This window comes from Chlorocebus sabaeus, chromosome 2 (assembly GCF_047675955.1).
Source record: "Chlorocebus sabaeus isolate Y175 chromosome 2, mChlSab1.0.hap1, whole genome shotgun sequence".
Taxonomy (NCBI): Eukaryota; Metazoa; Chordata; class Mammalia; order Primates; family Cercopithecidae; genus Chlorocebus; species Chlorocebus sabaeus.
The window spans coordinates 84,319,588-84,332,962 of NC_132905.1; the positions used below are offsets into that span (position 1 = coordinate 84,319,588).

At 36.0% G+C, this 13,375-nt stretch overlaps 1 protein-coding gene across 2 annotated transcripts in view; it reads left to right on the plus strand.

Moving 5' to 3' along the window:
* TMPRSS15 (transmembrane serine protease 15) overlaps positions 1 to 13,375 on the plus strand; it is a 136,386-nt gene that overhangs the window by 79,101 nt on the left and 43,910 nt on the right. For both annotated transcript variants that reach the window (XM_073010272.1, XM_007966679.3), the window contains 2 exons: positions 742 to 882; positions 11,384 to 11,494. In XM_073010272.1, the coding sequence (XP_072866373.1) occupies positions 742 to 882; positions 11,384 to 11,494 (252 nt within the window). The remainder of the gene's footprint in view (positions 1 to 741; positions 883 to 11,383; positions 11,495 to 13,375) is intronic.

Genomic DNA, 13,375 nt, shown 5'->3' on the forward strand with positions numbered 1-13,375 from the left:
AGACTTCTCATCATCTAAAAAAAAAATGTGTCATTTCACCTGTTAATAGTTAAACAAATCATTGAAAAGCAAATAAGAATTCCAGAAAGATCTCTGAGTTATTGTTTTAAAATTTGTAGGCAGGAAGGTCTTTTGAAACTGAATCACTTTCAGGGCTTCCAATATATAAAACTTTTAAAAATAAATGTAGTTTTTAATTAGCTGAAATACAGTAAAGAATGTTTTATTGTTAATGAAATCCCCAAAGCCGAGGGATTAAGAGGAAAATGTTTAAAAACCACCATGCAGTTAATATTCTCAATCTCTAAACAATCCATCCTTCAGATTAGGTTTATGATTCAACGCACAAAAAATACTGAATATGTTTAGTTAACAATTTACTAAAGGTGACTATAAACTCCGTTGTTTTATAAAGGTCTTTATTAGTAGTCATTTATCTGGGATAACATGAGCTTTGAATAGCAGTGGTACTAAGTCAGATATATTATAAGTAATTCATCATTACATTATAGAGCTGCACAAACCTCAAGTAATATCAAAAAAGTTTAAAGAGAAGTTGGCTTTGTTGAAGAGTGTTCAAAATGTAAAAGAATGTGTGCGTTCATTTACTTATGGCTGCTCTATGAGCGAGCCATGTAGCATGTAGCCCTATGTCCGGCAGATGGAACTGAGATGTGGGGTACATTTCCTTCTAGAACCAAAGGATCATCTCACTGTTTGTCTCGTTTTCCTTTGGAACAGCTGTGTACACAGGGCCTGGTCCAGTAAAGGATGTGTTCTCTACCACCAATAGAATGACTGTGCTTCTCATCACTAACGATGCGTTGGCGAGAGGAGGGTTTAAAGCAAACTTCACTACTGGCTATCACTTGGGGATTCCAGGTAAGAGACCATAAATCACACATCGTGTCATAACTTTTGGAGCAAAACAGCAAAGGTATACAGAATTTCAAGGCCAAAATCATGATTTTAATGCTTTCCTTCTGTGACACTCATTCTTCCTCATCTTAATGAAGATTATCTTTTCTCCTTTACATCTGTATTACCATTACCTAAGTTTGTTCAAAGTAGGAAGCCACAAAAGTTTTTAGCAGACTTACTTGGACCTCTGTGATGTGTAAGGAGTGTTGAATTTCGTTCCCTGCAGAGGGCCACGTTAAATGTTAAAAGTAGGATACTTGACCCTGTAAGGAAGGAACACTGTCGTGTTTCCCATGTCAAGAACATTTTCAGAGAGCAAAGAAGGAAACAGGCAAGAGAGCTGTTGGCATGCCAACAACATTCAATTAAATAATTAACATCATTAACTTATTGGAGACAACCGGAGTAAAGAACTGCAGTGTAGGAATTTAATGCTATTTGCTGGCATGCCAAACCCTCCAACACTGGGTGTTTTATTATAATCCATAAAATAATCAACAAGAGCAAACAAAATAGTGGCATTTTCATCATAGATATATGTATATGTGTATATATATGTGGATATATATTTATATATCTAGTATTTGCATATATTTGCATTTGGCAATCTGCAAATAAATTTTGCAACTTGATACTCCCCTTGGACTATGATTTGTCTCATAGAACTGCCCAACAACTCAGTGGTCCTTTCCAGGTGCAAATATGTTAGAAAAACAGAATATATGCTACTTCCTACATCTCTCTTTCTCTTCCATAGGAAGAGAAATATTTGTGGAATTGATGTCTTACACTTGAATGTCTAGAAAAGAGGTAGGATTGGATAGTTTGTCTTCATCTGGCCTATTAGCTAATACAAAATCCAGCTACTATTAGGTTACGTTTATCTTTGTTCCTCCACTCACAACTGGCCAGGACTTTTGACACCATCCCAGAAAGCTGCCTGCTTTAATCTTTATGGCAAAGAATTAAGGGGTCTATCATCTGGCCTGAAAATGAGCCACAACTGGTATTATCCATGCTACTTAGATAGAAGTGGTAGCTCAATCGATCAATCTGGATTTTGTGACTGATTTTAGAAGCCACTCTGTTTACTTACAAGCAACAGTGACATGGATCAATAAAAAATAATTAGTAAACACTTTGAGATCTACACAAAATTATAATTTATCTTATAATGGAGTACACTAAAAAGAATAAGTATGGAAAATGACATGATTTTGTTAGGTAAAGAAGAAAATACATTGAGATGCAAATATCAATAGATATGTATTTACATAAGTGTGTGTGTGTGTGTGTGTGTGTGTGGCAAGAATTTAACTTAGAAAATTTGATCATTGCTTTAGAAAATGTTAATCGACATAATTTTTAAAATGTCATCTTGAATTGAATCACTGATTTTTTTTCTTATTTTATTGCTGATGATTATACTATAACCTCGTTTGTTTGCCAATTATTTTGTCTGCTATTTCAGTTTCCTTCTCTTTGTGGTGAACCTATTATTTTAATTTAATTCAACATTTGAGTTATACTTTTAAAGTATAGATGGGTGATGGACATAGATGAGGACATTTTGGTAGTTAATAATCGAGCACACTTGAGATAAAACAGACTGGTTATGTAATGTTCATAAAAAAGCTAAATCTTTCTTACTGTTATATGGAAAGTAAATTAGTTAATAGCAAACTTCAGATGATGGAAAAACACAAACTGTTACCACCAATACTTTTATATGTAAAATTATGACCCTAATTTTTTAAATTATTATATAATGTTTGGCTCCTGATAGAATAGTCTTTGCACAGTACTGGCTCCCACAAGTGACGTCACAAGAAAGTCTCCTCTCAAGAAATTTGGAAGAAGGTGGCCATCTTTGGCCAGAGCAATTTTCTGTGAAACTCTGCCATAATCAAATCGTTCTGACTTAATTAGAGGCCTTTGTTAGCAGTGTGAACCACCTAGTTTTCTGGTCTATTGCACAATTATTCGGAAGCTCTTGTGCAGAACACACACATTTCCACAAAAATTGCTGCAAGAAAGCATGATGAAGAATGAAAAAACAATAAGTAAAGAGAGATGGAAACAAATGAGAGTCTGTAATGGGCATGCAGGAAAAATCACCAAACCAAATTTGCAAATAATAAACATTCCTGAAATTGAAAATAAAAAAAAAGCAGATCAAAACTAATAGTGAAAGATACAATGAAAGAAAAATTATACACTGTTTGAATCTGAATAAAATTACCTGAAAAATCATGAAGCCTTAGCATGTTCAATAAAAAAGATTAATAAGCAGGAATCAGTGTTATAACATTTTCTGTGTGAAGTTTTAAATTTCAAGAGGGAAATTTTTCTGAAAATTTCTAGCAGAATAAATAAAATTATTTTTGTAGGTGTTGAAAATAAGATCAGCTTTGTATTTCACTCCATTATGAATATTAAAACAATGAAGTAATACTGAAGTAATATTTCTCATGTTTTAAAGAGAAAATCCCACGACTAAAAAATATACAAGGGTCAATAACTGCTGTATTTAAATATAGTAAAATTCTGTACTCTCTTCTGCAAAGTATCATAAAATAGAGCAAGTAAATATCTAATGCCTAGTACTATTCTACTGGAGGCCATCCTAAATTTTTTTCAAGAATTCTGTCAAGGAAAGGATTTTTGAAAGAAGTGTTATACTTTTAAAGGAATTGAGATAAATAGTAAAACCTGAAGTAATTGAGGTTTAAAAAAAAATACTGTGCTCTAACAGCAGATTAGATTTATTGAGGTATCCAAACAATTGAAATAATTATAGGTGATTTGGTTTGGCTTTGTATCCCCACACAGATCTCACCTTGAATTGCAATAATCCCCACGTGTTGTGGGAGGGACCCGGTGGGAGGTCACTGAACCATGGGGGTGGGTTTTTCCTGTGCTGTTCTCTTGATAGTGAATAAGCCTCATGGGATCTGATGGTTTTATAAAAAGGAGTTTCCCTGCACATCTTCTCTCTTGCCTGCTGCCATGTAAGATGTGCCTTTCTCCTCTTTTGTCTTCTACCATGATTATGAAGCTCCCCCAGCCATATGAAACTGCAATTCTATTAATTCTCCTTTTTCATATAAATTACCTAGTCTCAGGTATGTCTTTATTAGCAGCGTGAGAACAGACTAACAGCACAGAACATTCCACCATCTGCAAAAGTGAAAGCATCTTGAAACAAAATTTTAAGAAAAAGTAGATCTTTAAATCCCTATTTTAAATTGAAAATGAGAAGGGAGAAAAGACTTGAAAAGAGGAAAATGGATTGTCAAAAGGAAGATGGAGACAGATCTCTTTCATCAAAAGTTACAGTTACAGTTTGTTTAAATTGTGTTTTATGGACTCATAATCATTACACGTTTATGGAGTATATGTGATATTTTAATACAAGCATATAATTTACAATCATCAAATCTGGGAAACTGAAATATTCTTCTCCTCAAACATTTATTATTTCTAAGTGTTAGGAGCATTCCAAATTGTCTTCCCTAGTTATTTTGAAATATACCATAAATTATTGTTAACTATAGTCATTTTTTTGTGTTACCAAACACTAGGTCTTATTCCTTCTGTGTAACTCTGTTTTGCTACCCATTGAAACCCTTCTTTATCCTCCTTCCCCAGTACCCTTCTCAGTCTCTGGTGACCACCATTCTATTTACTATCTTCATGAAATCAATTAATTTAGCTCCCACCTATGAATGAGAACATGCAACATTTGTCTTTTTGTGCCTGGCTATTTCACTTAACATAACATCCTTCAGTTTCCTCCATGTTATTGCAAATGACAGAATTTCATTATTTATTGTGACTGCATACTATTCCATTGTGCAAAGATATCATATTCTCTCTCTGTCTTCATCTGTTGATGGACTCAGGTTCACTGCATAACTTGGCTATCAAGAATAGTGCTGCAATAAACATAGATGAGCAGATATCTCTTTGAGATACCGCTGTTCTTTCTTTTCATTTATTTCCTGTCTCAGATTCTTATAATGAAACAAACACAACATCAAAGACTTTGAAAAGCATTATAAGCAATTATGATTCAAGATCAAACTCAAAAACAGAGCACAATCTATTTCTCTCAACGCAAAAGAGACACCAAGTTTGTGGTGCATAGATTCTTTATATTTATTTTGCCTACAGCTAGATTCCATTTACTACTGTTACATTAGTGTGTAATGTATGAAGTTATTTTTAAGGGAAACTTCCCTTGATTAAAGCTAGAATGGAGTCTTCAATGCCCATCACTGCATGATAAATACATGGGGAATGTGGTTTCACTTTCCTCCTAGACATAGGGCAGATGCTGCTGGGAAGTGAGTAATGGAATGATTGAGTTGTCATCAGCACCGTCTGCTTCCGTCAAAATTATTTTTTATACCCGAAGACTGAAAAGCAATTACAGAATCAGGGACTTGGCTGTGGAGGCTGATCAAGCTGGTAAGGGAAAGTGAGATTGGAGACACATCCTGGCACTTTACTTTGGTGGTTCTTTTAGAAAAAAGTATAAATGGGCATCAAACATCGTTTTTGCTTCACTTATCTTCTGGAGATGCTGTAGGGACACCTTCCAAGACATTCAGTTGAAATTTAATGCAATTGTATTTTTGTGTCTTATTTTCTTTGTACTATGTTTCTAACATTTCCATTTCTATTGTAATAAAGTATATGTAATAGAGATTTATGAAGATCTGTCTCCTATAAATGTCCCCTTATTGCTCTTTTCTGATACTCAGAGTCTTAATGATGGAATTCAATAGTGTTTATCAGGCAACTGTGGAGGTGGCAGCTGATTACATTTAGGGGGTTTGAGCCCTCCCCAGATTGTGTGGCACGTGCCTTAGAGATCAATTTCGTTCTGTTTTAAACCAAGCATATGTTGACTAAATGAGGCAACGCTACTAGAGACTCCATAAAAGGAGATGGGGAAATTCAATTCTTAGCAATATTTCTTTTTCTCTCCCTCACCATGGGCATAAAACAATCGGAAATAAGATTTCAGAGTCCAGAGAGAGTTAAACTGTTGGATTAAAGACTGCTTAATGAAGCTGAACTATTGTATGTTGCAAAGAATCAGAATCCAGTTTATGCATGTAAGGAAAATTTTCAAAGAGCTTATTTATACCTCTCAGATTTTAAAATCTCTGTTCAGTTCAGTAGCAATGCAATTTTCCCCATTCAGCATTTTTTCATCCAGTTCATTCAGCTTATAGAAACAAGTTATTATTTTTCTGGATTCATAGAATATAACCCTAACAGCTTCAGCTAGAGCACAAAAATGAATTACATTTTTAAGATATTTACATGTTATCAATTAAATTTTAATTCAGATAGTTGTCTGTTTCCATTAAACTCATATGTGATTTTCAAATTAAATATTGCCTAGCTACATTAGTAATAGGGTAAAATTATCAGTAAGTTTATCTGTGATTAAATTATTGTCATTGAGAACTCATTCTCTGCATAGTGATTTCAATAAGCTATGAAAAATGTAATAAGTTAATTTAAAAATAAAGAGTGGTGACTAACATTCTGTAAGTATATTAATATAATTGATCATGGATATGTAATTCATGCTGTCAACTTTTTAAATAAGGTTTATTAAAATATAAACTTAAGACACAATATCTGAACACAAACACTTCTGCCTACATTTAAGACTTCCTGTTTTCTAAAGGAAAATTAATACCTGAAAGATAAAATATAGAGTCAAAGTATTACTGCTGTCTTTAGAATCTGTAATTATCTCTGCCCATTTGTCATCTCACTAATCTAGTTTAAAAAATATGTTTGTGAAACAAATTGTTAATTACATTTTCAAGAACCTGCGTAATAGCATTATATTTTGAGATATGTAACCAACTTTTCTTATAGTATAAAGGTTTGTAGAAACAACTAACCATGGCTTTCTAAAAATATTTTCTTAATAAGGTAACTCAGATTTCAGTTGAAAAAATACAGAATTCTTCAAAGTTTAAAGTACAGCATACAAATAGCTCCAATTATTATTGTAAGATCCTAAGAGGAAAGGATTAGTTATGTTTTCATATTTATTTCATTATTCATAGGCAGAAATAATAGCACAACTAGCACATGGAGTAAGAATGTTAACTTAAAAAATATCAGTGAAAGGCCGGGCATGGTGGCTCATGCCTGTAATCCGAGCACTTTGGGAGGCCGAGGCAGCTGGATCACCTGAGAACAGGAGTTCGAGACCAGCCTGACCAATATGGAGAAACCCTATCTCACCTAAAAATGCAAAATTAGCCTGGCGTGGTGGTGCATGCCTATAATCCCAGCTACTTGGGAGGCTGAGGCAGGAGAATTACTTGAACCCAGGAGGCGGAGGTCTCAGTGAGCCGAGATGGCACCATTGCACTCCAGCCTGGGCAACAAGAGCAAAACTCTGTCTCAAAAACAAACAAAAAAAATCAGTGAAAAATTTTTTTTTTACTGTTACTGTTTTTACTGTTAAAAATATTACGTACTGCATATTCTCTGTATATATATTGTTATAAGCATACTTCATTATTTGTTAAAATGTATTCTCCTGACACACTTAAGACAAAAGTAATAGTTACTTCTGTTGACAGTCAAAGAAACTGAGCCTCAGAAAGACTAATGTCTTTGCCCAAGGTCAGAGAAATATTAAAAGAAATGGCTAGGCTGGACGTGGTGACTCAAGCCTGTAATCCCAGCACTTTGGGAGGCCAAGACGGGCAGATCACGAGGTCAGGAGATCGAGACCATCCTGGCTAACATGGTGAAACCCCGTCTCTACTAAAAAAATACAAAAAACTAGCCGGGCGTGGTGGTGGGCCCCTGTAGTCCCAGCTACTCGGGAGGCTGAGGCAGGAGAATGGCATAAACCCGGGAGGCGGAGCTTGTAGTGAGCTGAGATCTGGCCACTGCACTCCAGCCTGGGCGACAGAGCGAGACTCCATCTCAAAAAAAAAAAAAAAAAGGAAATTGCTAAATTGTACCTTCAACCAAGATCATATTACTTTAGGGTTTATGTCTTAACCACTGTTGAAATTTAACTAAGTAAATTATATTTTCATAATTCATAAAATTGATTTTTTTCAAATCACTAGAATTACTATCAGCCAATTATCTTAAATTTTAAACTTTATTTGAAATCATAGTTTTAAAAAGTGCTTTATATTACATCGACTCTATTACTAAGCTTCATCCTTATTTTGAGGCATATCAATCTTTTAACATATATTAATTTACTGTATGTTTAAAAAATATCTACTTATTCCCTGCTTTGTGCCAGACACTTTCCTAAGCCCTGGACATACGAACATGAGTAAACAGGCTTTATGGGTACTACAGCTGGCATATTGTATATTCATTTTATAGAATGACTGACCTCAATGACAATATAAGCAAAACAAAAGATTCATTTGTCTTTATTTTAATTCAAATCTCCTTTTTCATCTCTGGATATTTCAGGCAGATCTCTACACTTTTTCAGTTACTTCCGCTGTTAAATCATTTTATCTGAGTAACTTACACTCACGTTTAAGTATTAAAATGAACAGTCAAGTATGATGTCAACACTTTTATATTATCTAATTCGAAGCTTCTTTTATCCCTCAACTCAGGCACAGACCTTGGCCTAATAACTTAAGGCAGAGGAGGGTGGAAATACTGTCTTTTTTTGTTTTATACTTCTCTTTTTTCCTCTTCTTCCCATAGTTCCAACATTAGAAGATAAGAAGTTTGTTTGTTTGTTTGTTTTTTACCATCGTAGTTTTCATTTGGCAAATACCAGCCTCTGGCCAAATGCTAGCTCTGTTGTCAAACAGACTTGTGAGCTCTTTGGAGCATCGTTTCACCAGCCCTGGACTATTGTATTGTAGACATGGGTAGTACAACTCCTAAATAATCTCTTATAACCCTGCTCAGCTCCAAATCCCTAATCCCCAGGTTCCATTCCTCCAATTTTTGTGCTAGAGCCAGACTTCTCTGCCAGGCAGTTGTCATCTGACCACCTTTCCAGTGTCCACCTTGCCAACTTTCTAACTTCTGATTTCATTTCATAGGAATTGATCACTAATCTTTATTTACACAGCTATCTGCCCACAAACTTCAGGAAAATAATGTCACTGAATCATTAATTGTTTCACTATACTTCAGTTTATCCTGGCATTTATCAAAAACCAGGGTAGTGAAATGGATTTATTGGGTTTCACTACACAACAAATTTTATGTTTATTGTACGTTTCACTACCCAGCAAATGTTATCGAATATAATGGGATGGGATGGGATGGGATGGGATGGGATGGGATGGGATGGGATGGGATGGGATGGGATGGAATAGAATAGGATAGGATAGGAATTAATAGAACAGAGTAAAGGTAAATTTTAATTTAGTGGCCGGGCGCGGTGGCTCAAGCCTGTAATCCCAGCACTTTGGGAGGCCGAGACGGGAGGATCACGAGGTCAGGAGATCGAGACCATCCTGGCTAACACGGTGAAACCCCGTCTCTACTAAAAAAATACAAAAAATTAGCCGGGCGAGGTGGCGGGCGCCTGTAGTCCCAGCTACTCGGGAGGCTGAGGCAGGAGAATGGCAGGAATCCAGGGGGCGGAGCTTGCAGTGAGCTGAGACCCGGCCACTGCACTCCAGCCTGGGTGACAGAGCAAGACTCCGTCTCAAAAAAAAAAAACAAAACAAATTTTAATTTAGTTACACACACACACACATATTGATGTGTATCCTAGAGTTATTACTTAAAATCTGTTTCATGCTAATGTCAGAGTTTTTAAAAATCTGAAACCCCTAGCACTAGTCCCATGAAAGCCTGGTCCTTGTGGTTATGCAGTGTAGCCAACTTTTGGCTAGGGAGTGAGATGCTGACCTTGCTTCTTTCAGGCAACTCAATTAGGAACTGATTCTCTTAGGGAACCCCACACTTGGTTTGCTGGATGGCCCCACTCCACTTTCCCCCATAAAAACACCCCCCCTCAAATACTCTATTCAATATTTTTTAGAAAAATACTCTAATGCCCTTTTATTGAAAAGCTGAAAATAGCTGATGGATATTGATAGTTGCTGGACTACTTTTGGTATTTTTTTCAATAAGTGTGGTATGGCTAAACTGAGTCCCTCTCTTTAGAAGTGTAACGGTATTTGTCAGTACTCTCAGATGTGAGTCTACAACCTAGATTCTAAAAGAGCAGGAATAATTTCTTTCGAGTGTCATTATGTTTGGTCATCATCAATTCAGAAAGTCTCCATGGATACTTTTATAATTTGTTTCTGAAATCATATTAACCTGAATTGAGTCTCCTTGAAAGCAGTGTAATAGTAATGTTATTGTATTGACTAATAGACACTGATAGTTTTCAAACTACAAGCTTCCCTTTTCTTATTTTTATCAAGTGCTTTTGCTTCCTCATATGATTGTTCATGTGCCATGTAGGGCATAAGACGCTGAACCTCTCCACACCTGACAACCATCGTCATTGTCAGGGAACCATGTGGCCCTCACGGAGTTCCTACTCTCCTTCCAGCACATAACTGTACCTCGTAAGCCATAATCAGAAAGTGCTAGAAGAGGGAAGCAAACCTCTCCCTCCCAGTGATATGAGGGCTCTCCCAGAACAAAACTTTTAAAGACCAAACAATCTCAGGAAACAGCAGCAGCTACTTCTAAATAAGGAATGTTTCCAGTAGGCCTCTTTTTGCACAACAAACTCTGGAAACAACGACCGATGGCCTCTAGATCTACCCAATTTCTTCTTTGCCCAGCCTTTTCATTTTCCTTTTGTATCTCCACGTGCCAAGCACATGCCCATGCCTCCAACACTGCTTTAATTGTTTGGAGCTCTATCCTCAACTTCTTTTCACATTACAGATACCGCAAAGTTTCCGTTTCCTTGTGACCACTCTTTCCTGCCTGACCACTTTTAATTGAGCCCTCTGTTTCCAACCCAATCCACCTTTGATCCCACCAACAGACAACTTCCACATTTCTTTCTTACAAAGGTTTGCAAAGTATCATTTGGATGGTGAGGCCAGGGGACCTCTCTGTGCTTGAGTAACAGTTCAGTGGTTGTTGCTTGTATGTTCGTTTGGGGTGGAGGAGTTTGTTTATTGAAGAGATACTAACAAAATTATGAGGAAGAGGTGAGTTGACCTCTCAGCCACCTCTTAGAAATTCCCTGAGTTTTGCTGCAAAAGAGATGTCTGAGGTTTCATCCACACTCTTCTAAAGCGACATACACATCAGCTTGGGAACTATTTCTGAGGCATTCTGAACAACCAAGTAGACGGTGTTTCTCAGTATCAAAGCTGGCTCCACCTCGTACTGTGGCAAAGGACTCATGTTTAAAGGGGAGCAAATGGGATTTGTACTCCAGAATCATCCATTTGTGTTTTCTTTATCCTATACAATAAACATTCTTTCCCCATAGAGCCATGCAATGAAGACAATTTTCAGTGTAAAAATGGAGAGTGTGTTCCACTGGCAAATCTCTGTGACGGTCATCTGCACTGTGAGGATGGCTCCGATGAAGCAGACTGTGGTATGCCTTATTTTTAGGAAAATACTTTTATGACTTTAGCCTCTGCATTTGGATTCTACGGTGTAAAAGAAAGATTATAAGTGTGTTTATTAGGACCTGTTTTGATGCTTTGGAATGAGAACATCTCATCTCTGAGATGATTTTAGCACCTCGTGCCCATCTGGTTAGGAGAAAAGTTAATACACAGGCCTCAGTTTATTGTTTGTTTCAATTTGACCACACTTATTAACTGTATTTCTAGAGCAACAAATATTCATATAGGAAATCTAGAATACCACAGAGACAATATTCCAAACCAAGCAGGCTAGCACCACGCATATTGGCTACTGTGTTCTGTTTACTGCCCACATTTAGAGGCACCTGTATGCTTAGTTATAACTCACTTTCTCCCCCTGCCCTGCTGAGTTTTCAGTCCAGCTCCCCTTCCAGACCTCCATAACATTGTGAGTAATGGATACTTTTATTATGTCTTTTTATTTCTAAGCAAATTTTTAACACTTACATACTATGCATCATGCACTGTAAATAAGTTAAAAAAAAATCTACAGTAAGAATTAGCTATAATTGGCCAGGCGTGGCGGCTCGTGCCTGTAATCCCAGCAATTTGGGAGACCGAGGCAGGCAGATCACCTGAGGTCAGGAGTTCATGACCAACATAGTGAAACCCTGTCTCTACTAAAAATGCTCAATTAGCCAGGCATGTTGGCGGGTGCAATCCCAGCTACTCAGGAGGCTGAGGCAGGAGAATCGCTTGAACCTGGGAGGCAGAGGTTGCAGTGAACCAAGATCGTGCCATTGCCCTCCAGCCTGGGCAACAAGAGCAAAACTCCTTCTCAAAAAAGAAAAAAAAAAAATCAGCTATAGTTTACCCATGAGGAAACTGTGGCTTGGAAATGATAAGTGGCTGCCAAAGTTCACACACCTAGTAAGGGCCATAGCTGTTTTTGAACCTAAGTTTGTATAATTCTATAGTCACTGCTCTTAACTGTTGTCGTAATAGGAAAAAAGGGTAAACAATGTAGCATTATTTTATAGAATTACAACATAGTGTTTGTAGGTAAGACTATAATTACTGATATTTTCCTCCCTTGATGAACTCGCTTAACTTGGTCCAGTCTGTACCTTGCCACTAATGGTCTTAAAAGTCTGTTCAAAATGGTTGTAAAATGATGAATGAGATGATAGAAATCAAATGGTATAAAAGCAAGTACAAAGAAAAGAGTTCTTTTTGGTGGGGCGGGAATTCCTAAAGTAATCTCTAAACTTGAGTTTCTGTCTTTCAGAAGCTAAGTTTATATATACTGTTAGGTATACTCTTCACAAATAAATTTATTTTCTGTTTATGTGCTGTATAGATTTGTAATAAACTTGCATATCTCTGCATTTTCCATTTTTATAGTTATATAAAAGAGCAAAATTGTCTGCTAAATTTGTATTTTTCAAATTAGACCTTCCATCATGCTCTTAAGAAAAACTACAATCAATCTCTAAACTTGAGATGTTAAGAACATTGCACATTTAGTTTAGAGGCCGTAATCTACTCTTATCAATTTAGGTCAAAATGACCACATGTGTAATCTAATCTCTTTAATGCATCTTTTTTTGTTAATTTTTCTAAAAAATTAGCTGTAAATTAAAAAAATTTAATTCTATATATTTATTGGTTACAACGTGATATTATTATATATAATATATATATAGGATGTATGGAGAATGTATATATACAGAATGTGTATATATGTATATATAAAATGTGTATATATATGTATCTATAAAAAGTGTGTATATATGTGTATATATAGAGAGAGAATGAGTAATGATTGAATTATGCTAATCAACCTATCCATCACCTTAAATACTTACCATTTTTCATGATGGGAA